At 36.6% G+C, this 25610-nt stretch overlaps 1 protein-coding gene and 2 long non-coding RNA genes across 7 annotated transcripts in view; 2 read left to right on the forward strand and 1 right to left on the reverse strand.

Annotated features, from left to right (window-relative positions):
* si:ch211-67f13.7 (uncharacterized protein LOC565426 homolog) overlaps positions 1–25610 on the forward strand; it is a 69151-nt gene that overhangs the window by 37538 nt on the left and 6003 nt on the right. For 2 of the 3 annotated variants that reach the window (XM_051916278.1, XM_051916280.1), the window contains one exon: positions 4230–6041. The exons of the other annotated variant lie outside the window; for it this stretch is intronic. In XM_051916278.1, coding sequence (XP_051772238.1) covers positions 4230–4972 — 743 coding nt within the window. In that variant the 3' untranslated portion in view covers positions 4973–6041. Of the gene's footprint in view, positions 1–4229; positions 6042–25610 lie in introns of those variants that run through there. 3 annotated transcript variants of the gene reach the window in all.
* Positions 8670–10153, forward strand: LOC127524621 (uncharacterized). The gene is made up of 2 exons (XR_007933114.1): positions 8670–8797; positions 9274–10153. It is a non-coding gene; the product is annotated as an uncharacterized LOC127524621 (long non-coding RNA).
* On the reverse strand, positions 12168–23884 carry LOC127524619 (uncharacterized). Of its 3 annotated transcripts, XR_007933111.1 has the most exons (5): positions 22508–23884; positions 13037–13208; positions 12843–12929; positions 12690–12730; positions 12168–12287 (listed from the first exon to the last, which is right to left on the reverse strand). It is a non-coding gene; the product is annotated as an uncharacterized LOC127524619 (long non-coding RNA). The 3 variants fall into 3 exon arrangements; XR_007933112.1 differs by having other exon boundaries at positions 12690–12929; XR_007933110.1 differs by lacking the exon at positions 12168–12287 and having other exon boundaries at positions 12297–12929.

Below are 25610 nucleotides of genomic sequence, written 5' to 3' on the forward strand. Positions count from 1 at the left end.
AATCAAAAAATACAGCAATTACACTTTCTTTATTACTTTGAGCTTTCCTAATTACTGATTCTAGACATAATACTGAGTCCATTGTCCCCCTTCCCTTACAAAATCCAGATTGATGCGGTGAGAGAAGACCTTTACTTTCAATATAATAATCTAATCTATCTGTTACCATCCTTTCCATAGTTTTCCCTAGTTGTGATGTTAATGCTATGGGTCTATAACTAGTTGGATCTGATGGGTCTTTGCCAGGTTTAGGTATTGGGACTATAACTGCCTGTTTCCATATTAATGGGAGTTTTCCTGCATTCCATACCATATTAAACAGTCTTAATAATATCCCAAGTGTGACATCTTCCATATGGCCTAACATGCTATAGCATATACCATCTTTCCCTGGAGTCATTTGTCGTGTGCTTGATACAGCTCTTTTTAACTCAAATAGAGTAAATGGCTGACCCAGATCTCTCCCTGATATACTGCTTCTCTCTACTATCCCTGGATTTTGAGCAAGCGTCTGGTCTCTATACTGCTTAGCTGTTAAGGATAGATTTCCAGAACTGTGAATCAAAAGTTTTTACAAAAAGTTCTGCTTTTTCTGCATTACTAATTGCATTTTTATTGTTACTACATAACACTGGTATTTCCACATTGTTTCTTATTCCACTCATTTTCCTAATTGTTCTCCATATATCTGGCAGCTGAGTTTCTCTTCCAATTGTATTACAGAATTGTCTCCAATATACACGTTTAGCTGATCTAATTGTTTTCCTAACTACTGCCTGTGCCCTTTTATAATTAATCAAAGTTTCCAGTGTATGATGGATTTTAAGCTGTTTAGACATTTTATTTCTCTTCTTAATTACTGTATTACAACTCTCATCCCACCATGGCACACATTTTTTCAGTTTACTTCCTGCCTTTTTAGGAATTGTTTCGTCAGCTGCTTCTATAATGGCTGTAACCACATTTTCATTCATTTCTTTCACTTCTGTTATATTTTTATTTAATAAATCTACACACTTAACCTCACTCAGCATTTGAAACGACTGCCAATCAGCTTTATCCAACTTCCACCTTGGTGTTCTCACTTCATTATCCTGATGTATCTCTACTCCAATCCTGGTTATTATTGGATAATGATCACTACCTATCGCTGACTGGTTTAAAACCTCCCATGTGCTTATTCCAGCAATTTCAGTTGACATTATTGTCAAATCAATAACACTTTCTGTGTTATGTGAGCTACTATACCTTGTGCCCTATCTTTCATGTTCTTTTCCTTTACTGATCAAGTTATAATTTGTCCCGTTTCTTACGAAGATTGCCACCCCTCCATCTTTTCCTGTTTCCCTTTCTGCAGAATATCCAGGAATCACAAAATCTAACAATGGTTTCAACCACGTCTCTTGTACACATATTACATAAGGTTTATCTGGTAAATCAAAAACAAACTTTTTGAACTCTGGCCCATTAGCTATAAGACTCATGGCATTCCACTGCAATATAACTAAAATCATGAAGATCCACCAGCCAATGACTGAGAGTTAGAAATTCCTGCAGTTAACATTTCTTCCACTACTTCACAGTCCTTTAACACCAAATAAATTTTCCGCTGCTTTAACTATTATTTTGATCTTTGCAGTTTTCCTTTCTGTCCGTGCTGAGCAATTTATCACCTCAACCATGAACAACACAAATTCATTCTTACTCATAATTAGCACGTCTTTCTTTGCCACAAGCTTTTAACAGTTCCCGCAAGGTCTATCTTTAGTTTCATCATTTGCTGGTCTATCTTTAGTTTCGTTGTTTGCCGGTTTATAAACAGTCTTTTCTCTAGACACTTTCATGTAATGCTTTTTCCTTGTAATGCTTTCACTCGTTGTACTTTCACTGCCCTTATGCTGGCCTCGCAATCACGATAAGCTGAGCTATGCTCTCCTCCACAGTTGCAGCATTTAAGCTTTACTCCTTCTCCACACTTTCCGTACTTGTGTTCGCCTGCATATCTGCCACATCTCTGTTAGCCCTTACATATTGCTGCTACATGACCATATTTTTGGCACTTAAAGCACCTCAGTGGTGGAGGAATATATGGCCTTGCCTCATAGCTCATGTATCCTATATACACCTTACCAGGAAGTTTTGTTTCATCAAACTTAGCCATAACAGACAAGCTTGCATTTCTCCGCATTTCTGGTTGTTGTAAGGCGTTTTACTTCCAGTACTTTTGCTCCTGTCATATTATCTTTCATTTGTTCTTCTGAAACATCTGTAGGTATTCCTGTAATGACTCTTCGACTCACTTTTTTGTACTCAATCAACGAACACTGCACTCTCGTTTTATCTATTTTATTCATTTGCAAGGCTTTTTCTTTCTGCACTTTATTCCTATCAACAGTGATCTGTTTCTCAAAACCTTAGCATTTTTGACCTCACCCAGCAACTTGTTAATTGCTTTTGTTAATTTAATTGGATTCCACTCACTAAACGTTGCCCCTTCTTCAGATAATTTTACGATCACTTTATGTTCCTCTTCCTGCCTTGCTATTACAATAACACTTTGCTCACTATCTGTTTCATCCATATTTGATGTTTCATTTTCCTTTTTTTTTCCCCCGTTTTCTCGACCGTACTACATTCCATACACTACTATCTCCCCCGCTGTCTTCTTCAAATCCCATCTCACTTCCTGATTCGTCACTTCCTTCTGCCATCTCCTGCCCAGTCACAGTCCAGCCGGTGCCACCTGCCTCGTTACGTCAAAATCCCTACTGGGACTGCTTAGCGCGTGCGTGCCACTTTTACCGGTCCCTTTTTGGTACATCTTCTACAGTTTTCACAGCCGCCTTTGTTCTTATTTACCAAAGGTGCCAATAATTCTGAAGTTGACTGTACTATTATAGTATTTATTCATATTTTGGTTTAACTGATTCTTTTTAACAAGAGAGGAAAAAAAGGAAAAATCAATAAATTAACATGTTTTGACATGTTAACAAAGATATCAAGATTAGATCAGACAAAAGTATTTCTTACTATAATAAATTGTTATATTATATTTATATATTATTTATTAATTATTATAACAGTATATATACAGCAATAATTAAAACAGTACTGAGATTTTCACCCTAGAGGTCACTTATTCAAAACAAAGGCATAGCTTGATGATGCCTTGATTTCACAGAATCATGGGAGGTGTTGTTTTTTCACGTCTACAGCCAGTGGAAAAGAATCGGGATGGGACTCATGAAATCATGTTCATGGATGAGGTTATTAATGTTACTGTAGTATGAAGCAGTGCAGGGCCGAGTCCTGTGCGAGCAGAAACAAGGCCATTGGAGCGATTGCTAATGAGAGACGAGCGCGACACACGTCTCAAGAGCAGCGGAACTTTTTATTATGCCGCAGTCACCGTTTCCGTTTCTTCTGGTCAAGCGTATGTGGGGTAACACAGCGCTGTTTTATCATCTTAGATACATTTGTGTGTTGAAAGTTGTTATAGTGCTACTCTGTTTTCGTTCGGCGGCTATGAGACACTTGTTGCACACTGCAGTAAGCTAGATTGATATTTGTCATGGTAAAACATGATACTCACTGTAAATAAAAAAAGAAAAAAAAGAAAAGAGATTTAAACAATAAGACTTACTGTGTTGAGCTATATAACATGATTAGTTTTCTGTCGATGAATGTATCCAAACAGTATTTCACCTGTCTAATAAAACACATAATATATTAAAGCGTCTTTTCTGTTAAAAATAAAAAATAAAAACGGAAATCGAGGGTAACGCGGGTATGATGTCATTGATAGGTGACGCAGGGGCACATATTGAGCCTTTAAATGTATTTATTTCAGACAAGACAAAAAAAAAAAAAAAATTAAGTTTTTCCATCTAATATTTATATTTAATTTTATTTGAGCTTTATTTCAATTAGACATCATCATTAGCACACAAACAGTTAAATCTTAATGTCTTTGAACAGAATTTATGTTACATCATGAGCTGACCTTTTCTATCTGCTTCCTTTAATTGTACTATTTTGGTATCAGATTATTCAGCATGTCGAAGGTTGTAGCTCTAGGATTAGTATTTTGTAAAATGTTAGGTTTTTAGGTTTTAGGTTAACATGGTAAAATTAGTACACAGGAAATGACAGCTCTTATTGTGCTGCATAATAAAGGTCATAGAGAAAATAAAGGTCTTGACCTCTCCTCTCTTTATTCTTTGCATCAGGGTTCATAAGCAGTGATCAAGTGCTCTTCTCTGACACATCTATGGCTTCCTCAACTTTAAACAGCACTCTCAGGGCTAATAGAAATGATGACACCATCTGGTTTGAAGCCAAACTGGCCAAAGAGCCCCAGAGGTCCTACACACATGAGGACTTTGTTGCCTCTGTTACCCTGATATCTTCTGAAGAGGCCCATGATAAGCTGTTTCGCACCAGCACAGTGGAACTCATAGAGGAGGAAAGGAAAGAGATGGAAGAGATGGAGAAGGAAGAGAAACATGGGGATGTGGAGATATTGATGGCTATCAGTAAAAACTCTGTGGGATCTGAAAGGCCGGATTTAGACGCCACGGAGCAGTTTGATGTTGAATCCTTGGACTGGACTGGAAAGAGGAAGATGCAGGATATGAATAAGGGTCTGAGTTATTGGCCAAAGACAGTTCAGAGAATGGGAAGTTCCATGAAGACATCCGTTATGCTCAATGAAACCATGGAGCAGCATTCCAAAATAAATGAATCTGCACTGGGTGACTGGAAACTCCATAATGTGTTTCTGTCATCCTTTATCTCAGAAGAAAAGAATAAGGAAGATGTAAATTCTTCTGAAAATAAAAATGAAGGTTTGGATTTCTTGTTAATTGACGTCTCTTCAAACGATGAAGAGTTTCCAGCTGGATCTGATGAGCTGGTGGAGCAGGGTCTTGTGAGAAAACTGGATCTTATGCAAAACTCAGATGATTATTAATTTTCAGAAGGGGTGTGATTCAGAATTGTTGAGGACCTAGAAAATGTCTGTATTTTTTGTTCATTTTGATGAATAAACAAAAGAACCACGTAATGGTGAATAAATAAAACTAGTATTTCAGGGATGTCTTGATTTTGACCGATAAGCTGTGTATTGAGATATTAAATTACTTTTGTGACATGGTTTACTGGTTTCCATGATAATGCCTTTTCATTCATTGTTCAAAAAATCCTTTTCAATGCTTGAATAAGAATATCCTAACTGTGATCTTTAGTACAAGTTTTTCATGCTGTGTGTAATGTTATCATGGGTCTAGCACATGTTTGGTCTTGTACAATGACATTTCAAGACTTCAGGGAAAAGTCAGACTAAATATTTTCATTCCGATGGAACGACGTTTATTCATACATCATTGTGACAATATCAAAGATATATTGTGGTCCTCACCCACACTGACCTTTTTGTGTGTTGTAATGTCAATAGGACTGTAATGCTTGTAAATGTGAAAGAACTGGTTGTGCGTATATCCGTTGGTCCTGCAACAATTCCGTCTGATTATGTGGTTTTCTGTTAGAACTAGCAGATGTCATTTTGGAAAAAAAAAAATGTTTTATATAGACTGTCAAGTACAGTCATGATTTGTGAAACAAATGTTAAACACTCATGAGATACTATGAAAATATATTTTATTTTCTCTTGATCACTGTATAGTTTTCTTACACAGTGTAATAAATTAAACATATTACAGATGTGCAAGGAAAATATTTCACACAGAAAAATCTCAATACAATGTAGAACATTTATAAAGAATTTAAAAAATCCTAATCCTCAGTCTAAAAACACATACATTAGTGTACAGCAATTTGTTAAATTCTATTTTACATCAAGATTCAATAAATAGTGTAACAAAAACTTTTGATTCACTGCAGTGTCATCTTGCCATCAGGTCAAAATGAAAACGCTTTTCCAGTGGCAGAGTATTTATGGATACAATGAAATGTTTCAGTGCACAAACTCAACCACATCCACGAATAGTAAATAACTGTAATGCATTTGTAAAAAAAAAAAACCATGCATTTTATGAGTAAAAAAAAATTCTATTTAGAATTCATTTTGGTTCTGTTAAGACTGTTTAGCACCTAAGTAGATTCGGTCATTTCAGCTGAGAGAGACACTACAATTATCTGTTACACAGATCACTAGGGCATGAATTGAAATGTTACCTAGTGTAAATAATCAGTGTCATGTGACTAATAAACTATATACTGTTTGTTAAAAGCTGCCAAGGTTAGAAAATATAATACAGTGTTAAAATAAATATAATGATATTGTCTGTAAATCACAGAAAGTCTTTAAGTTTTATAAATAATATTACTGTTAGTTGAAATGATTTTGTAACAGAATAACCATTATGGACATACTAAACTTCTCCACTGAGATTATGAGTTTCAGATTTGAACGAAGCAGTAAGTATGTCCTGTATTACAGATGTTAAGCTGGTGTGTTTGATGAAAATAAGAACATTAAACATATTAAAGTTTGAAGATATCCAACAGTGGTCTCTCGTTACAGTCCATGTCTCTGTCAAACCACATTATGATGTTTTGCTCCTATACACTGCTGAAATTTTCCATTCAGAATTTGGGTTTCAGAGTTGAGTCCCATATTAGTAAAGAAATTTAGTTTGGTTTGTTCTCTTCTTCTGCTTATAATGAGCACAAACAATAAACCCATCACGATCAGCAGCAGCAGAATAACAGGGATCAAGAAGAATCCGTGGCATCTGTACGCTGACACTCCTTCACTCTCACTCTTATCTGTAAAAAGAAATTAAATTAAATGAAACTGATAATTAGTTTTAGTCTCTTGAATGTTATTGATTATTTAAGAGCATTTTAAAGTGCTTATGTTTTTGTCTGTCCTCACCTGAGTACAGCAGGATCTCTCTTCTGATGTCTTGACCCAGAGGTTTGTTGTTCAGTATGAATGTCAGAGAGGAGTTTGTGACTTCAGTGAGATTTATCCAACTAGACACAATGTAAAGTCCAGTTTGTGTGTCCTGCATGAGGTGTGTTTGTGTCTGGTTAGTGATGTCTGAGTTTTCCATCAGCCACTGCAGTTCAGGAGAAGGGTAGCCCCCATCTGATGTCACTAGCAGGTTGACTCCATCAGTTAACATGGAGAACTGCAGACGAGGTTCAGAGTAGAACGCTGAAAAACAACAGAATACAGACATTAAAACAAACACACGACTGTTTCAATCACACTGTGAGACCTCGAGATTGATTCACATGATTTTCTATGAACATCAGTCCATGTTTTGTTACCTGCAATATTCACTCTAAAGCTCTTCTTCTGGCTGCCGGTGTTTGTGCTGATGGAGCAGGTGTACACACCAGAGTCCTGCAGAGTGACTCTCTCCAGTTTGAGTGATGCGTTTCCTCCTGCCATCTCCTGGATGAACAGGCTGGTGCGGTTCACATAATGAGGATTCTGACGGTCGAGCTGGTCCCGACTGTAGTAGAAGCTGTGAGCAACGTCCAGCCCACGCTGCCAGGTGATAACGGTGCTACTCAGATCCCACGAGTCCACAGGGAAGGTGCAGGGGAGGATCAGCGCCTCTCCGTAAAACCCAGTGACAGGACCTCTGGGCACAGTAATCTCAAACTCAGCTAGAAAGAGAAGGAGAGAAAATATATCAGCATTTGAGTTTCACAATCAATCATTACTTGCTGTATGATTTTGTTGGCAGATCTTGACATGCCAAAATGATTTACAGAAAGCTGCATTCATGGTTGATGAGATGATTGTTTCGCTAAGTATTTCACAACATTTCCTCTTCTAAAAATAGTGTAATATGATTAATCTGGTGCAATTTAACATGTCCAGCAACAAGGTGCATGGAATAAAATAAAAACAAAAACCTCTTCTAAAAATAAAAATGAATAAAATATTCTCTGACATTAATTACTCTGACTGATTAAAATATCATTTTTGTATAGCCTATTACTTCACACAGTTTATTACAGAATTGTTTTATGCCATTAAGTGTAGAGGAACAGTGTACTGATCAAGCTGTCAAAGCTTTTCTTGCCTCGGGTGAGAAACCGATAAAATGTGGGTGAGATTATTTTGAAGAAACCACATTTGACTTCTAGATTAAAGTTTTTCCTTTAAACATAATTAATGAAAAGCCCTTACACCACCTACACTTTACAAAACTGGCAGAACAAGGAGGGAAAAATTTCCCAGTACGCTGGAATGTTGAATATTCTCACCTTTGATTGATCAGTCAATTAGTCTACCTCTACAAATAGTTCTTACAGTTCATATTGGCTGGATAATTTGGATTTCTGACTGGCTTCAAAAACATCACTTTCATAAAAGCTTCAATAATTTATCAGATACTCACTGAAACAGGAGGCTTCAAAAAGAAGGAGAGACAGGCAGAACACTTTCAAGTTCATATCCCGATCCACGGCTGTTAGTAGCAGGTAAATCTTAGTGCCTGAATCACACCAGATGAACTTCGACTGTCCTCTGCTCTGTGGTTTGTCGGGGAAGCCGTCCGAGCAGATCAACTGCAGAGATCCGATCCCGATCACACCTGATGAACTTTGAGATGTCAGTCCACATATCTCCACTCTATTTATTTAGCCTGCAGGCGCCGCCTCTAATGACGAAATTCTGGTTGAGCGAGTTGTGAACCAAAACACCGAGTTAATGAAAGAAGGAAAGAAGAATCATGATTCCTGGTTGGCGAAAGCTAGAAAAACTAAAGATGGTTGATTTTATTTCGAAAAACATCCGGACGTGGTCGTACTCGTAAGTGCTGCTGAGCAGATTCCTTGACAGCTTTTAATCGTTTTAGTCTATTAAATGTATTAACTTGGAAATGTATTTTTGTGCTAAAGCGTTGTCAACCGAGAATATTTCAAATGTGTGCGCTGAAACGTTGACAGCTGAGTAGGCTACATTTTGTGTTACGAAATCAAACATGTACATGTGCATAATGTGTGTGCTTATTTTTAATGTTTAAGTTTAAGCACACACCTATACCAGCGATATCTAAACTGTGATTTGTAGTGGTAAATTGTTTTGTTTAAACCGAGGTGCAGATCAAACTGTTATGAGGTGGTTGCTGTGTTGCCATGACAAAATCACGTGACGAATCTCTCGCGAGTTTCATGTCTTTTTTTTCTATTTAAATAAAAGTAGTTCATAATTATGCTGTAATGTTACTAACTTTATCTTGTTCATATCATTAATTAATTCTCGCTCTCTCTCTCTCTCTCACGCAGTTTTTTATATTATGGTGATATGACGGTGCATTTGTGAACCTTTCAAATAACAACAAGAGAGTTCTCGATACAACTGGTGTTTGCGTAAGGACGTCACTGACACATTACGTCATACGTCACACGGTATGATTGTTTACGTATCATAGATACAGCTAAAAATAGTCCCTCCCTGAAGCACAATCTAAATGGAGTATCTGTTATCCGAACTCCAATTTAAATAATTTATGGACTTTTCCTCACAAACTTTTCATCCCTAGTAAAATTAAAGAACGTGCTCATAGATATTAGGCCTTCTCTTGTAATTTTGTTTTTCTTTTTTTTCCTGAGAATGTATCTTCTTTATGTTCCTTTTGCAATACTGAAGAAGAATCAGTTTTACATTTGTATTATCAGTGCCCATTCTCAGTCCTTTTGGTCAGAAGTTACCATGTTAGTTTTCTGCTGATGTAGCAAACTGGTACAAATGACTGAATCATTTTCTTGTCTGATTTTCATTCTAAGGATGTTACTTGATTACAATGTTTTACTGCTTTGTCTTCTGGGTAAATTTCATCTTCACAAAGCCAGAACTATCCACTGTAATCCCAATTTTAGTATGTTTTCTTCTGATTTAAAGTCCCTTTTTACTTCCTTTAGGAACGTTTAACATCCTTGACATTCTTGAATTTGTTGTAAAGAACCTTTAAATTTATTTATTATTTTGTTGACATTGTCAAAATCTAATACTGTGTTGATTTAATTATAACCTCTTGTGATGTCTGTATGCCCCCTATTTTATTTTATTGTATTTTTTTTCTTCTCATTGTTAATATATGTATCCTCAATTTGCAATTATAAAAAAAATAAATAAATAAATAAATCTCCAGTTTGACAGAGCTTACTTCAGTGTTTCTCAAACTTTTTCTGCCATTCCCCACTTTGGAGGTGGAAAGGGTTCCGAGCCCCACCTGTCCCCAATCGCCCCAACAAAATGGTAATAAACTAGGCTTTAAGTTTAACTGTTAAAATTTATTAAAATTTATTTTATTAACATCACGTTTTAAAAACACAACATCAAAAAAGAACATTAAAAACTTTCAAATAGAGAAAATAAAAGTGCAATTATATTATCACTTTACATGAAAAGACTTTGTTCAAAAGTAAATAATAATAATGCAATGGAATTAGGTATTAACCCTTTCATAAGTTCAGCGTTTCTCACAAATGTCTCCATGGTTGCAAGGCACGCTCCCTGTGCAAGCAGGGGGTCACAGGCGCTGCGTAATATCATTGCGCCTGCTGCACCCATGGTACGGCAGCAAAGTTTCTTGATTATCACGCCGGAACGAGAGTATAGTTCCTAGCCATATCGGCCTAGAAAATCACAACTTTTCATTTTCCATCAGTCTCAGTACACAATGTAACTACAGAAGAGTCAAGTTTTAAAAAGGAAAAATATTGAAACTCTTTGGTCATTTTTTAAGGAGATGCTAATGGTCTAATCAGATTCTATGAACTATGCTAAGCTATGCTAAAAGTGGTCCCGCCAGACCCGGAGATCAGCTGAATGGATTCGAAAACGGTAAAACTCAACTGTTTAACTCTAGGGGAGTTGGAAAATTAGCCTATTTTCAAAAAAAGTGGAGTGTTCCTTTAAAGTCTTAGAACGTAGCCTTCTCATAATATGAAGCTTTTTGGCTGCATTACACCTGAAATGGGTCATAGTCTATAGCCCAGCAGTATCACTTTAAAAAAAAAAATTAAAAAAAAACCTTAGACAGACACAGTGTCTACGTGCACAGTTCAGCTAGACGTTTACTTTAACTGTATGCTTTGCCCAGAATTAATATATAAACCAAACTGTGCAATAAGCAGAACATTAGCAACAACACTGGTATAAGAGCGCGTGATTTATCTGTCAATCAGATGTGTGGGGAAGTTGTTTTTTACTAGGCTATATAGCGATTAAGGCTCTCAGCCAAAACTGATCTGTGCTCACGACACGTTTTCTTTCAGAATTATTAGCTGATAGAAAGAAAAGGGTTTAAAAAATAGCATTTTATTTAAAATAAAAACTAATCAAGACCCTCGATCAAGTCATGATCTATTCTCTCGTAAGTCCATGCAGCGCTCAAAAGTGCAGAGAGCATAAGCCAGATTCACCGTAAAATAACGGCTGAATAGGTTTTTGAACTGGTTCATTGACATGAACTACCCGGAAGAACCCTTTTGAGGAAATGAATCGGACTTCCAGTCACTATTAGCAAGCAAGAGGCAAATTAATTATAGTTTTGAACTAATAAAGGCCCTAAATGAGGAGTCGATTCCCCTTAATGGAATCGATTCCGAACTTTGGAATCGACTCTCGATTCCGAACTTTGGAATCGACTCTCGATTCCAAACGCCTCGGAATCGATTCTTTTTGGAATCGATTCCCAGCCCTATCTGGGACCGTACCGCTCAAAAAGTTAATAGAGATGGGCACAAAAATGACCAAATTTCCTCCCGTTTGCCCCAATATTATCCGTCTGCAATACCGGAGGTTGCACTTTCAGGACCGCAGATCTAGGACCGCATTTCTAGGACCCTAGTTTTTTTTGTGACAGCGCCACCTACCGAATCGGAGAACCGCAGTGTACCCTAGTACTGGATAACTGAAAAAAGTGCCACAAAGGCAGTATTTCCACCCAATTCTAACTAATTAAAGTTTTTAAAAGGTTTATAATACCCAAATACTACTTTCATTCTTGCAATTAAACCTCGTTGCCAAGAGCCGAATGTTGATTAATTATTGTGACTAACTAGCATAATATAAGTCATCAAGTAAAATAAACAAGGAATCATGGTATAGCCTTTTCAGTCAGATCAACCACATTTTCAAGTACAGAGGGAAGACACAAGGACGACTCTGGGGGTATATTTAAGATTGTGTATATTTTATAAAATAATATATTACAACAGTTGAACACACAAAAACAAATTTGTTCGTGACGTGAACCACACAGAAAGAACTTAAGTGACGTCTTCACTGACTCCTAAGAGAGAGAGAGAGAGAGAGAGAGAGAGAGAAGTGAATGAAATAAGGAACATTTAGTTAAACATGTTCAATATTTAAAAGATCTTAGTGACCACAGAGCACACACATTATATATGATACAAAAATAATTATGTCAATCTTCATACCAATTAATGTTCATATTACTGTTATTGCATACTGTTCAAAGATTTGGAAACATTTTATTTTGATGCCGTGGGAACAAAGGTTCTCAAGAAAATAAAACTTTCATGTCAACAAAGCCCATCTGAACTGAGAAAAAATAAATAAATAGAGAGAGATGCAAGAGATCTGAATAGAAATAACATGTTATTGACATGACTTTTCCTGACCTTTAAATATTTAAAGCACAGATTGTGAAGTATGCAGCAGCACTACCTACCAATGGATGCTCTCCCCTCTTTTCTCTTTTCTTCCACTTCACTAAAATAGTTAATGGAGAACATAACCACTGCTGGGTTAACAGAAATACTGTTAATGCTTAAAAAATGATACATTGGACACAGTGTAAAAAAATTACATTTTCTACTCTTACATGTGATGATAATCCGGACCAGAGAAGAAGGCCTTCTCAGCATCCCACAGAGAAATTCTGCAGCCCAGCCAGGCCATAAATGATGGTCTATCAAAAGAAAATTGTTCATTGAAATATACACAGATCTAGGAATTGAGGTCAAATTGAATTAATCATAACATTGCATTTCCCAAAAGAATGTTTGCTAATGTTACCTTCATAGAGAACTGTGCGTTTGAAATGGCTCTCCAAATGGGATTTCACTTTGCTCCACTTTGTTGGGTGAAACAAAGCAGAACTGCAGAACGGGCAGAGGAACTCCTTGCAGCATGTGGTGCATCTCTTTAGTCCAGGAAAGGATCTTCCTTCTTGGATTGTTATGTGTTTCTTGAAAAAGAGAGAGTCCAATTGGTCAAATAAACATTTTAAGTTCATTTCATATAAATAAATAGACATAAATTAGGCCTAAGCCTAGTACTTGACCAATTTATTTATTATTCTTTTGTCATATATTGCCTGCACTGAAATCACTTATAGAGTACACAGTACATGACACAATCTAACACGTGGTATTTTAACAGTCAATTATTATGATGGCCTCTCTGTTATGTCTATTAAAAATGTCAAATGCTTCAATCAACATTATAAAAACAATGTCAAAATGAAGAGACATGCTCATAACATGTATTGTGGGGTAAACATGCCCAGGTGAAAAAAAACACTATAGTAATTTATAGTAAATACTATAGTTTTTTTTTTTAACCATACTATAGTAAAGTACTTGAATTAATTTGTTGTGGTAATTCTATAGTTGCTGTGGTAACATAACTATAGTAATTTAGTATTTTTTGACCTGGGCAGGCTGACAGTGAGCACACACGTGACATTTAAAACATTAAGATTATTTTAACTTACTTAAAATGGAAAAACAATGCATAAAATGCTACAGTTTATTGTACTGGCTAGGATTAATAATCATACCATAGTCACTAAGTCAACACAAGCTTGCCAGTCGTGCTACAGTTTTGTTAAACGAATATGCTAACAATTCGTTTCACAGCATTATAAGCTAATATATGATGGCTATAAAGTGCATTCAAGACTATTTAGCAACTCACGATCACCTCACTTCGCAATTAAATGCATCACAATTGTTTTTAATGTTAAACAAATAAAAATTGATTCACATTTGAAACATCTAGGGTCCTAGAAATGCAGCCTCTGGTTGTGCAGGCTGATGCTACTCACTGAGTGACTCGCTCATGAAGACAGTCTTTGCCGCCATCTAATGGCGTTATAATGTAACTTCTGTTGCTGTTCACGGTTAGGGACTATTTTTTTCCAGCGGAAGAAAGCCTTTTAATGATTTTACTTCATGAAAGTTGCACTGATACATATTTTTTGCCTTTAATATTTGTATTGTGTGGTAACCGTTTTCCGCTCCGCGTCGTGCCTAACAACGCCCCTTTGCTGTTATAAATTTACTGTAAACCACGGCTTCTTGGGGCTTATTGCTTTATTTTATTTCATGACTTACTAATTGAGAACGTAACTATAACGTTGCATGCTCGCAGTTTCTCTTGTGCTTGAAGTGATATACAGCGCCGCCACATTCACGCATTCAATTGGAGAGTGCGAACAGCACAGCATAACGTCTGACAGGACAGGAATGTTCGGTTTTCTGGGGTGACAGGCTTCTTATTTCGTAACAAGCTACGAAAATAACGTTAGAATAATGACACTGACATATAGCCTGACAACATATTACCGTAGATACTGAATCGGTTTTCTCATGCACTCCGCGACCCACTCAGAATAGTCTTACGACCCACCAGTTGAGAAACTCTGACATTTAAGTTATTACTCCATCCAGAGAAGTATTACTTAATGAAAAGGTGCGGTACTACGGTAGATTAGAGTTTCAGGACACCTGATCAGACAATGAGACTGTAGCTATGATTAAGGTGTTAGACACTGCATTAAAAAGAGAGAACATGTTCAAAAAAAAAAAAAAAAATCAATACAATCAAAAACAGAGCAAAAAATCCCCACACCAAGTCACAATATTTAAAAAGAAAATAACTGATAATAAAGAAAATAAAAGGTACTCACAAGGACAGACTTGAGGACTGATGAACAGAAAGAACAAGCAACTTAAGGAATACAAGATCAGACACATGAGAACCTTGGAAATGCCTCCCTTAGTGGCTAGAAGAAAGAAAACCCTGACAATAATCACAAACCAAGACTGAACATATTGCTAAAATTGTAAAGGATCAAAATAAGTAAACAATATGTAAGATAAATTCTATGAAATAGCAATATGCTCATTTAGAAGAAAATTTCAGACGGCACTTAGAGGCTTTCGCATCTGAATTCTTTAAGTGTGCATTAATGTAGGCTGAATTGAAAAATAATGCCTGCCCTTATTCCCTTCTTCCTATTCTTTCTGCCATAGTTGTAATATTTTTTGCTGTATAATACTCTTGCACTCAACTTTTCCACACATTGCATTCAAATCAACTTCACTCTTGTGTGTAGTTTTTTTTGCCATCTCATCAGCCTCTTCATTCCCCTGAATCCCTACATGTGCTGGAACCCACATAAAACCCATTTCCCATTTTTATCACCCGATTTAGTGCAACAAGAATTTCTAATATTAAATCTGGTCTGGCCTCACTGTTAATCCTACCTTTAATTGCCATTAGTGCTGCAGTGGAATCTGAACATAAAACATTTTTTCCAGGTCTTTGTCCCTCCAGCCACCCATGGGCCCGCAAAATTGCTACTAGTTCTGTCGAAAAGACTGACATGTTATCTGGTAATCGCAATCCGTGTTTAATACATAATTGAGGGATACTTATCCCTATTGCTGATTTTCTGTTGAGTGGGATCATAGATCCATCAGTAAATATCTGCAAACAGTCCTGACCAGTTTCCAGTAGCCTTCATAGACCAAGGCTACAGGATCCCCATTATCTTCCTTCATTTGATCTAGCAATGACAAATCAACTATAGGCTCCGACAGAAACCATGGATGGATTGGAGACCAACACACTGCAGGTCCTATTATAAAATATTTCATACCCATTTCTTGAGCTCTCTTGTCCAGTGTTAATCATGCTCCCCTTTCTATCCCTTCCACCTCTTATCTGAAACTCCCAATGTTTATCTGATAAACTTCTAGCCAGATAAGCCTTCTTTTGATAATTCAACTCTTGGAATAAACTCATCTGCAGCCTTTATTAATATGTCACAAACTGAACTATTCCATCTATCTAAATCTCCTTGAAACACATTATGCACCAATTCCTGAGTCCTTTCTTTAAATTCATCCCATTTTGCTTTTGAATAATTATATTTCTTTGGTCTGTAACCCAGTTCTTTAATTAACCTTCTCCCAATCCTGCTTAAAATTGGAACACAGTCACTTCCAATAGTATACTGATCCATTATATCCCATTGTCCCACTGTGGCAAGCTCAGGGGAAGTAAAGGTTAGGTCAATACATGAGGCTGCCCCACGACATGTTTGAAACCAAGTTGGCCTGCCATCATTCAACACTACCAATCTATGATTATCAATAAACTCCTCCAGGACTGAACCGTTTCTATCTCGAGTACTACTGCCCCAAATTCCACTGTGAGCATTAAAAATCCCCAGTCCAAATCACTGGCAACTCAACTTTAGCCATGATCCCTTCCTTTATTTCTTCTTCTAACTGCAACCCTGGATTATAATAATTAACTATTAAAATCCTTCCCTGCTCTGACTAAACTATAACAACCACACATTCAAGCTCTATGCTGATTTCTACTTTATTATATTGTAAACCATTTTTAATAAAAGTGACACATCCACCTCCAACTCTATTTACTCGATCTGCTCTAAAACTTTCATATCCTGGAATAACAAAATCTAAACAAGGTTTAAGCCATGACTTCTGGACACATATCACATCAGGTTTTTCAACAAATGCATCAATAAATCTCTTGAATTCATTGGCTACTAAACTTCTAGCATTCCATTGCAGAACATAAAACATATAGTTAAAGTATGCACAGATAAATATATACTTAACAGTCCATCTCATCCTCAGTTGTCACATATTCCTCAACTACCTTATCTCTCCCCTCCCTGATAAGAACCTGCTGACTCCCTGATAACCCTTCATGCATGTACTTATACAACATCTCTGGGTAAATGTCCTTGATCTTGAGAAATTTATCTGCAATCACTTCTCTTGCAACATCTGACTTATTCTTTGCCAACTCTTTAATTCTTCTGAAAAAAAAGTCAAAAAAGCCTTCTTTTTGATCATTATATAATCATCTGGGACTTTTGAGTACACTTTTGTAGCTTCTCTGGCCCTAGCTTGACCACTACCGCTCCCTCAGTCCTTCTCACTGCTTCTGCGTACGAAACCTTATTCTCATCTCTTACTTTCTCCACTAACATAGCCTTTTCATGAGAGGGACACCCTTTAAATGCAGCCACATGGTTTCCCCCACAATTACAGCACTTACTCTGACTTTTACACTCTTTAATGTCATGATCTTCACTACAATTTCCACATCTGTGTTTACCTCTACACACCGCTGCTATGTGCCCAAACCTCTGACACTTATAACATCTCAGAGGAGGTCTTTCATACTTCCTGACTCTAAAACACAGATATCCTAGCATGACTTTCTCTGGCAAATCTTCTCCCATGAATGTCAATAATACCGCAGAGCTTTCTCTACCTTCTTCTCTTTGGTTCTTTCCCATACGGGTGGCTTTGACCACTATTACGGCCTTCCATTAAGCCGCTGGTGTCGGTGGCAGAAATAAGCAAGTATTAGAGTGACATTAGAGTGACACCCAATGGACAAAACATACATTGCATTGCATTTCTACTTTTAACAATTTAACGTTTTAAACTTCTTTTTTCACACCAGCTGATGACTTGCTTTTTCTCCACGCAACTTAGAATGATCCATTGAAAGGAAACCGTCCCGGTAACTGTTTGTAATTCAAACACTGTTTGAAAATGGCGCTGCCACTCCTCGTGCTGCCCGTCAATTACCCCTAGCCGAAGCACTTTGACGAGCCCAGTCCAGAGCCTGGCCCTGTCATAAACCCTGCAATTAACATAAACCCTGCCCACGGGAACACGCAACAAAGTGGGCAAGGCATTATGGAAGCGGAAGAGTTGTCTACACCAGACACTCACGGCGCGATGCGACGCGTCAAAAGATAACAGAACCCATTATAATCAGTGATATTGTCTGACACTGGATGCGACATGGAAGACAGCTTCCAGAATCTACACAAGTTCAATGCTGGATTTGCACCAAGGCTATTACTGAAAGATGAAGCAGTTCCCACTAGTGATGGGCAGATCGAGGCTTCGCGAAACACTGAAGCAATTGAAGCAAATGTGCCGTAATGTGTCGAGGCTTCGAAACAATCTGACACCCGTCTCCACGGTGACCCCTAGTGGTCAGAACAGTGTAAATGCAACAAAACTCAGGCCAAACATGCATAAAAACACCTTTTACAAATGTATTGCAAAAGTTTTATTGAAAGTAAAATCTATGCAATTAACTAATCATCTAATAAGATTAAATATAGAGTGTCTGTATAATATGTGTTCAGGGCTTGTTTCTCTGTTCCATGGCTCAAGCTAAACAGGCAAATAAGAGATTAATAACTACCATTATTCATTTTAATTATTCTAACGTCTAATTAAAACATCTACAAATATATAAAACTGATCAGAGATCAGGTAAAACCATAGGGTAAAGCAGGCACGTGCACAGGTAGGGCTCAACCTGTGCAGAGCACATGCCCTTTTTGTCCTTACACTTTGAAGTGCCCTTTTTTTTTGGGAGGTGTTTTATTTTATTTATTTTCTTCAATAATTCAATGCTATTGGTCACCATTTACGTCTGTCTGTCTGATTTACAAATATATTTAGCCAATTAAAGGTATTAAAAAGAGCTTGTTACAAAATCTTTTTGGATCCGCTCAAACTGTCAGTCAAACCTCTTAACTCTGCCCCCTGAGTGCAGCAAACTGAAGTTCCACAGCAGAGCAGCTGAACGTCTTGCAACGGTAAATAAATATCTTGTTGTTTGAATAAGTACAACGTTGTCTTTACGGAAGAAACACTAGTATGTCTATAAAGGCTCATATTTTATGCATTTGAGGCCTGAGACCGGACCGGCGGCGGAGAGAGAGGGAGGGGGCTAGCATTTGCCAGCTAAGTTAGTCATAGCCAGTACCCTACAAATAGCCTTAAATAGCCTGTGCATACAGTAGTATTACATCTTTTATAAATTGAGATTTTGGAATCTCAATTTATAACAGGAAAAACTGAGCGCTCATAACCTATTGATGATGACTTAGCCTAAATGTGATGCCATCGTTTTAATGACGGACAAATTGCACATTTGCACACATTATCTTTTGCATAAAGATCCTGCAGAACTGCAATGAGACTGGACAAGAAAAAAATAAATGTTCAGTGGTTTCAGGCTTTTCTGAGCAGAATCCACAGAAATCAACTTCAAAACGGAATCTTTTCCGTAAAGTTTCAGCAGCAGGATAAACATTATTGATGATTCTAAACTGCATATCTTTCATTTTAGGCATAATTGGCCATTTAAGATAATAACAGTACTTGTTTCTAAATGTTTCGTGATCAAAAATTTTAACTTTTGCTGGTGTGTTGAAATCGTAGAATAATTTACATTTCAGTACATTCCCTATTTGTTATTACACTTTTTTTCCCCCAATGTACACTTCTCCAATCTTCAACTCGGGCAATTTAACAAATACATTCAAACATGTAAGGGTGTTTTGTATGAATTGAATTTTTTTCTTTTTTTGTCTTTGTTTTTCAAGGCCGAAAAAATATGATGAACTTTTTTCACCTTTTTCAATTCACCAGGATCTTGAACGGACATAAGCTCCATTTGCTTTTTCTGAATACAACTCATCTAATTGAGATTGCAAGATTTGTAGTTTTGCTGTGTTTTCTGGTGATACTTGTGTATTAACTGCCAATAAATTTATTTCCCCAATCAGTTCCTTTTGTTTTTGTTTTATCATCACTGATAAGAGCTTTCCTGTATCAATGGCTATTTGTTTGACCTTAAATTTAAACCATTCCCATTTATTCATGCAAGACATATCAATCTCCTCAATGAGAGAAATCACCTGTTGACAAAAGTTATCATTTTTTTTAACAAATCATTATTGAACTTCCAAATATTAGGAGAGATCTGAGATTTCTTAGAAATTGATAAGGACAGAGTAATCATGCAATGATTCGTAAGTGGGGAAGCTGAAATGATACAATCTAAGACATCATTACATAATTCACTAGAAATAAGATAATAATCTAGTCTTGAGCTTTGTCCATTTCCTGAGGGGTTATACCATGTATGATGAATGCTGTTTGGGTTAGATACCCTCCAATAATCAACCACATTTGTTAAAGTACATAAATTCAATATAATATCATTATACACAGAATGTGAACTTCTTTGGGGTTTTCGGTCTAACCATGAATCAGGGGCTATATTAAAATCTCCTCCTATTATCACATTATCTGACTTGTAGATTATTTTCTATTCGTTAACGAAATTACCCAGCTTCTCTAACATTTCTCTGTTGGCCACACTGTTATTATAACCATAAATACATAATAATATATAACATATGTCATTTATTTCCACAGCTACCATTAACCAGTGACCTTCTTTGTCCCCTTCATGAACAATTACAGAGCCTTCAAATCTGTTAAATAATAACATCACTCCAGCTGAATGTGAAGATTCATGTGCAAACAAGGCTAAATCACCCCACTGTATTATCCCAAATTTTTCATCATTCAAAACAGAATGAGTCTCTTGTAAGAAGACGCAATTTGCTTTTTGTTCCTTGCAAAATAAAAAGCTTTACGCTTAACACTATTTTTTAACCCCCTGACATTCAAAGATAGAAAAGAAACAGATATAGATGAATAATGTAACTCTTATATGAACTCAACTTCGTTCTAGTATGCATACATGTTGTCCTTTAGAACACAATACAAAACCATACCTACCAACTTATTGCAAATGATCTGTTTTTAACTACATTTTCTTTGACAGCATTAACAGATTATTTCCATCTGATATAGTGACAAACTTTGAATACTTTAACCTTAAATTTGGACGTTACCTTTTGGGATCATTAAAGTTACGGGTCAACTCTCAGGCCATCAATGAGTGCATAGCCTTCTTTTAAGAACGCTCTTTTCCCATTTTTTCTAGCTTCTTGCACTTTTGGCCACAACTTAGCACGAGCTTCACGATCTTCCTTTGAGAAGTCTTCTTAGAACTGGATGTTCATCTCTTTACACACTCTTGCTTCTCTCGATTTTTTCCACACTTCGTCTCGAACATTTCGCATTGCGAACTGAATGATCACTGGCCTGAGTAACTTATTAGTAGCGGCGTCGTTCCTCTTTCCCAAACGATGCACTGTATCTACCGACCCCCGGAGTTTCTCCACTGACAGCGGAATCACCCGGGTAAGGATTCCAATCACTACTTCTCTTGTGTCTTCTTTTTCTTTTTCTGGGAGGCCGATTAGTCTGAGATCCCATCTTCTCTTGTATCTGGCTTGCTCCAAACACTGTTGTTTTAGTGAGACGTTCTCCTTCCTCAAGTCCATTATTTCATCTTTCATTCTTCCATTGTCTTCTTTGTTCTCTTTACCTGCGTGTGCATTTTCCTCCATTCTTTTTTCGATAATTTTCAATCTCTGATCCTGCTCGTCAAATCTCTTAATTAGAGTTTGAATTGCGTCAAAGATCACTTTGTTTGTGATTTCATCAGCTTGTTTACTTTTGACTTTCTCCTGTATTTTTTCTTGGGGTTCGGACTGGGCACAGGTGTGTGTTCATGTCTTACTTTGGCAGTTTCTTCCATCATCGCTTCAACTACTTCTTCGTCACATGCCTCCATGAGAGCTCATGTTATATTCATGGTCGGCTTGTCCGGTATCGGCTTGGTTAGCCATCTCGTTTAAATTTAAAGAACCGGAGGACTCTTTATAGGTTGTACACCAAAACCAAAATTCAGATAATGATGGATGTAATTTCTACACTTCTGGTAGGTTTCTTTGCCAGATGTATCAATTTTAGGACATTATTAAACTAATTTATCAGAGCCTGCATAAATGCTACCGCTCACTCCGCCATCTTGGATTCCCCTCCTCCCTCGGCCATCACTAGTTCCCACTTTAAAAGCAGAAGCTGCTGTTTATGGGCCCCTAACTGTAAGTACATTTTATTGTTTGTACATGTCTTTTAAATGTATTGTGTTGCTATTTTTGGTTGCATCAAGGACGTAAACAAAGACAACACGGTTTGGCTTAGCCAGTTAGCTAAATTCTATTGCAATTCTAATTCTATTCTCCAACAAACGCCAACAAACACCAACAAACTTCTATGTTCATAGACAAACAGTTGTTCATGCTATAAATTAAAAGATACCTTTACAAAAATGCTACTACTCAGTCATGCATTCAGCTACAGTAAAGCTTTAATCAGGATAAAACCGTATATTGAAAGCTAACAAACAGCAGTAACATTTACAAGTGACAGCATATCTAAACACTTTGACACAAGTACAAAAGGAAATACTTACCATTCATAAACGTCCTTTAAAAACCGTGCTTGCAGAGGTTCTGCTTGACCCTCTTCTTCCTTACTGCTATCTGGGTCTGATTCAGGTCAATTTCATACGGCAATATAGACTACATTATTTACATTTCCACCGAAGCACATGTAAAAACTAATGGTAAGGGGCGTGGCGTTCCCGGACGCTTCAGCGAATCACAATACACTGGGCCAGCTAACCGATCTGAGCCCATTGCATATTTCGGAGGGAGGGGTATCATAGATCAAACCAGCCTTTCAAATGACAATGGAAACAGCGGTGTAGAATAAATGTAAATATATATGAAAAATACAGCGTTTTTTCTTTTTAAACTAAGCATTAGGACATGTTAAACTGCGCCCCATAAACACAGTCAAGCCTAGAAAAAAAACACTGAACCACCCCTTTAAGAAACACTGAAATGAATGGTGTTCAATGCAGTGTTAGTAACTAACTTAAGTAAAGTTGGCCGCATATTCATAGATTTTCATAGATAGATTCATAGACTCGTAAGCTAAACGCTGTTGGTACACAAATAACACCTCTTTTCAATCGTAGACAAGCAGCTACAACCTAATTTTTCTCAAAACCAGCTTTCCTCCGCAGTGGACAAAATACATTGATGTCTATGCGAAGAAGGCTGAGAGAAAGATTCGAAGGGACCGTCTGCAAAGTGCAAAACCCGAAAAGCAATACTACAAAAACAGTCAATAACTTCAATGTTACACACTGTAGTGTCACCAAACTCAGTTCACACATCACTGCTGTTCTGATAGTTATACTACAACACTTATTTTGGGAAAATGTATTTTTGCATAATTTTTATGATTTTCTATAGTGAAAAATATTCAATGACTTGACTATTATGAAAAATTTAATAACTTCACTGTAATACACTGTACTGTCACCAAATTCACTTCACACATCACTGATGTCCTGATGGTTATACTACAACACTCTTTTTGCATAATTTTTATCATAATCATACAGCATGAACTACTGTAGGGAAAGCATATATTTCCACACTAAGTGTTGTAGATGTAGTACACGGAGATGTACTGCTTTTCGGGTTTTGCACTTTGCAAACGGTCCCTTCCAATCTGCCTTTTTTTTTGTCCACTGCGGGGGAAAGCTGGTTTTAAGGAAAATTAGGTTGTAGCTGCTTCTCTACATTACTACGATTGAAAAGAGATTATTTGTGTACCAACCGCGTTTAGCTCACGAGTTATTGATCCAGGGAAATTCGAATCTGTGAATATGCGGCCAACTTTACTTTAGTTTAGTACTTTATAGTTGCTCCACGACACGCGTTACTTCCGCTTTCCTCAGTTACCATGGAAGTCTACGGGAGTGTTTTTCAACGGCTCTGGTAGGCTATGCGTACGGACGTCACGGAAACATTACGTCGTACGTCTCGATTGTTTACATACCATAGATACTCTTCAATGGAAACCTCAAGTTGCGATGATTATAGGCTATTATTGGGAAAAAATGTTGGCTAAAGACTCGCCCATAAATGTGAGTTCACCCACACTGGTTGAGATGGTGTAGGCTGCTGAACATAAACAATATGGCTATAATCTATTACATTAAAACAAATTTCAGATAGTTGAGATGTCTAACAAGGTGTGCTGCCCACATCTTTAGTAGTAGGCCTAGTACATCCAAAATGAAGTATTCCTTAATGAAAAGGACCAGTAATGCTTTTGATATGCAGATATCTTTTTGCTTTAAATTCGCAGTGCACTGATATGCATGATTCGCATGATTTGTGAATTCAGGTGACATGGTCTTCCGGTCCGAATTTTTTTTTTTTTCATAGTGACTCTGAATTTTATAATGCAACTCCAAAAGTTGGACAATTAGAACACTGGAACCAGTGTAATCTTGACCATCTTGATTTGTGAATTTTTGTCCACAGCAAAGCACTTGTCCCTTAACTATGGAGCTAAAATTATGACAATACTATTTGAATTTGAATTGTGTAAATTTGAATTATAGACAATTGTAATTTAATAAAATTGAATATTATGTGGCATTTTACATAGTTCTGAATTTTATTTTTTAAAACTTGAATATTAAACATTTGAAATTGAACACAACTGAAATGTTTTCATGCCAGAATTTTATAGACATGTATTTTCAAACAGCAGATTTTTGAACGCCGCCTGCATCCAGTGTAGACATTATATTACTGATTATAATCAATGGGTTCTATTGTCACGTCGCTCGCGTCCTGTGTAGACACAGTAGCATGCTAATCACTTTCACACCAAATATACTTTAAAACAAACAATAGAGAAACTTAGACAAATGTTTTAAGTGCTGAAAAAGCCAACCTAACATATAAATACAGCTCAGAAATGTTTAAGCACAGACTCGCCTCAGAAAAACAACTTCAGCTCTGTAATTGGCCGAAATGGATATTTGCAGTCTAAAATTTCAGAATGAAAAATCTGCTGTTTGAAAATACATCTCTATAAAATACTGGCATGAAAACATTTCAGTTGTGTTCAATTTCAAATGTTTAATATTCAAGTTTTAAAAAATTAAATCCAGAACTATGTAAAATGCCACATAATATTAAATTTTATTAAATTACACTTGTCTATAATTCAAATTTACACAATTCAAATTCAAATAGTATTGTCATAATTCTAGCTCCATATTATGGTAAGTCCGCTAGTCAGGCATGTGAAAAATAGGCATTCTTCATGTTTAACGTGTAGGCCCAGGGCCTAAAACTGACTTTTTGCCACACCTGCCAATGGCTGGTGACTTAAGAAAATTTACCGGCCAAAAATATTTTTTACCAGGCATGGCACAAAAACAGGCAGTTTTGACACTAAAATTTTAGATACTTGTAAAAAATTCACAGTCCTCTATTCCATTTTCGATACCACAACTAAAACTACTAGCTTAACTATAATATAAATTTAATAGCCTACATTTTTAAAGACAAGTAAACAGTTAGTAATAAAAAAGAACAATCAAATTTAAAGCAAAAGCACAAATAAATACAATATATACAAATGAAATAAACAGTGCTCTTCAGGCATGTCTAATAGTTTTCAGGTAGCTTACCAAAATT

Source organism: Ctenopharyngodon idella, chromosome 13, assembly GCF_019924925.1.
Source record: "Ctenopharyngodon idella isolate HZGC_01 chromosome 13, HZGC01, whole genome shotgun sequence".
In the NCBI taxonomy this organism is placed as follows: domain Eukaryota; kingdom Metazoa; phylum Chordata; class Actinopteri; order Cypriniformes; family Xenocyprididae; genus Ctenopharyngodon; species Ctenopharyngodon idella.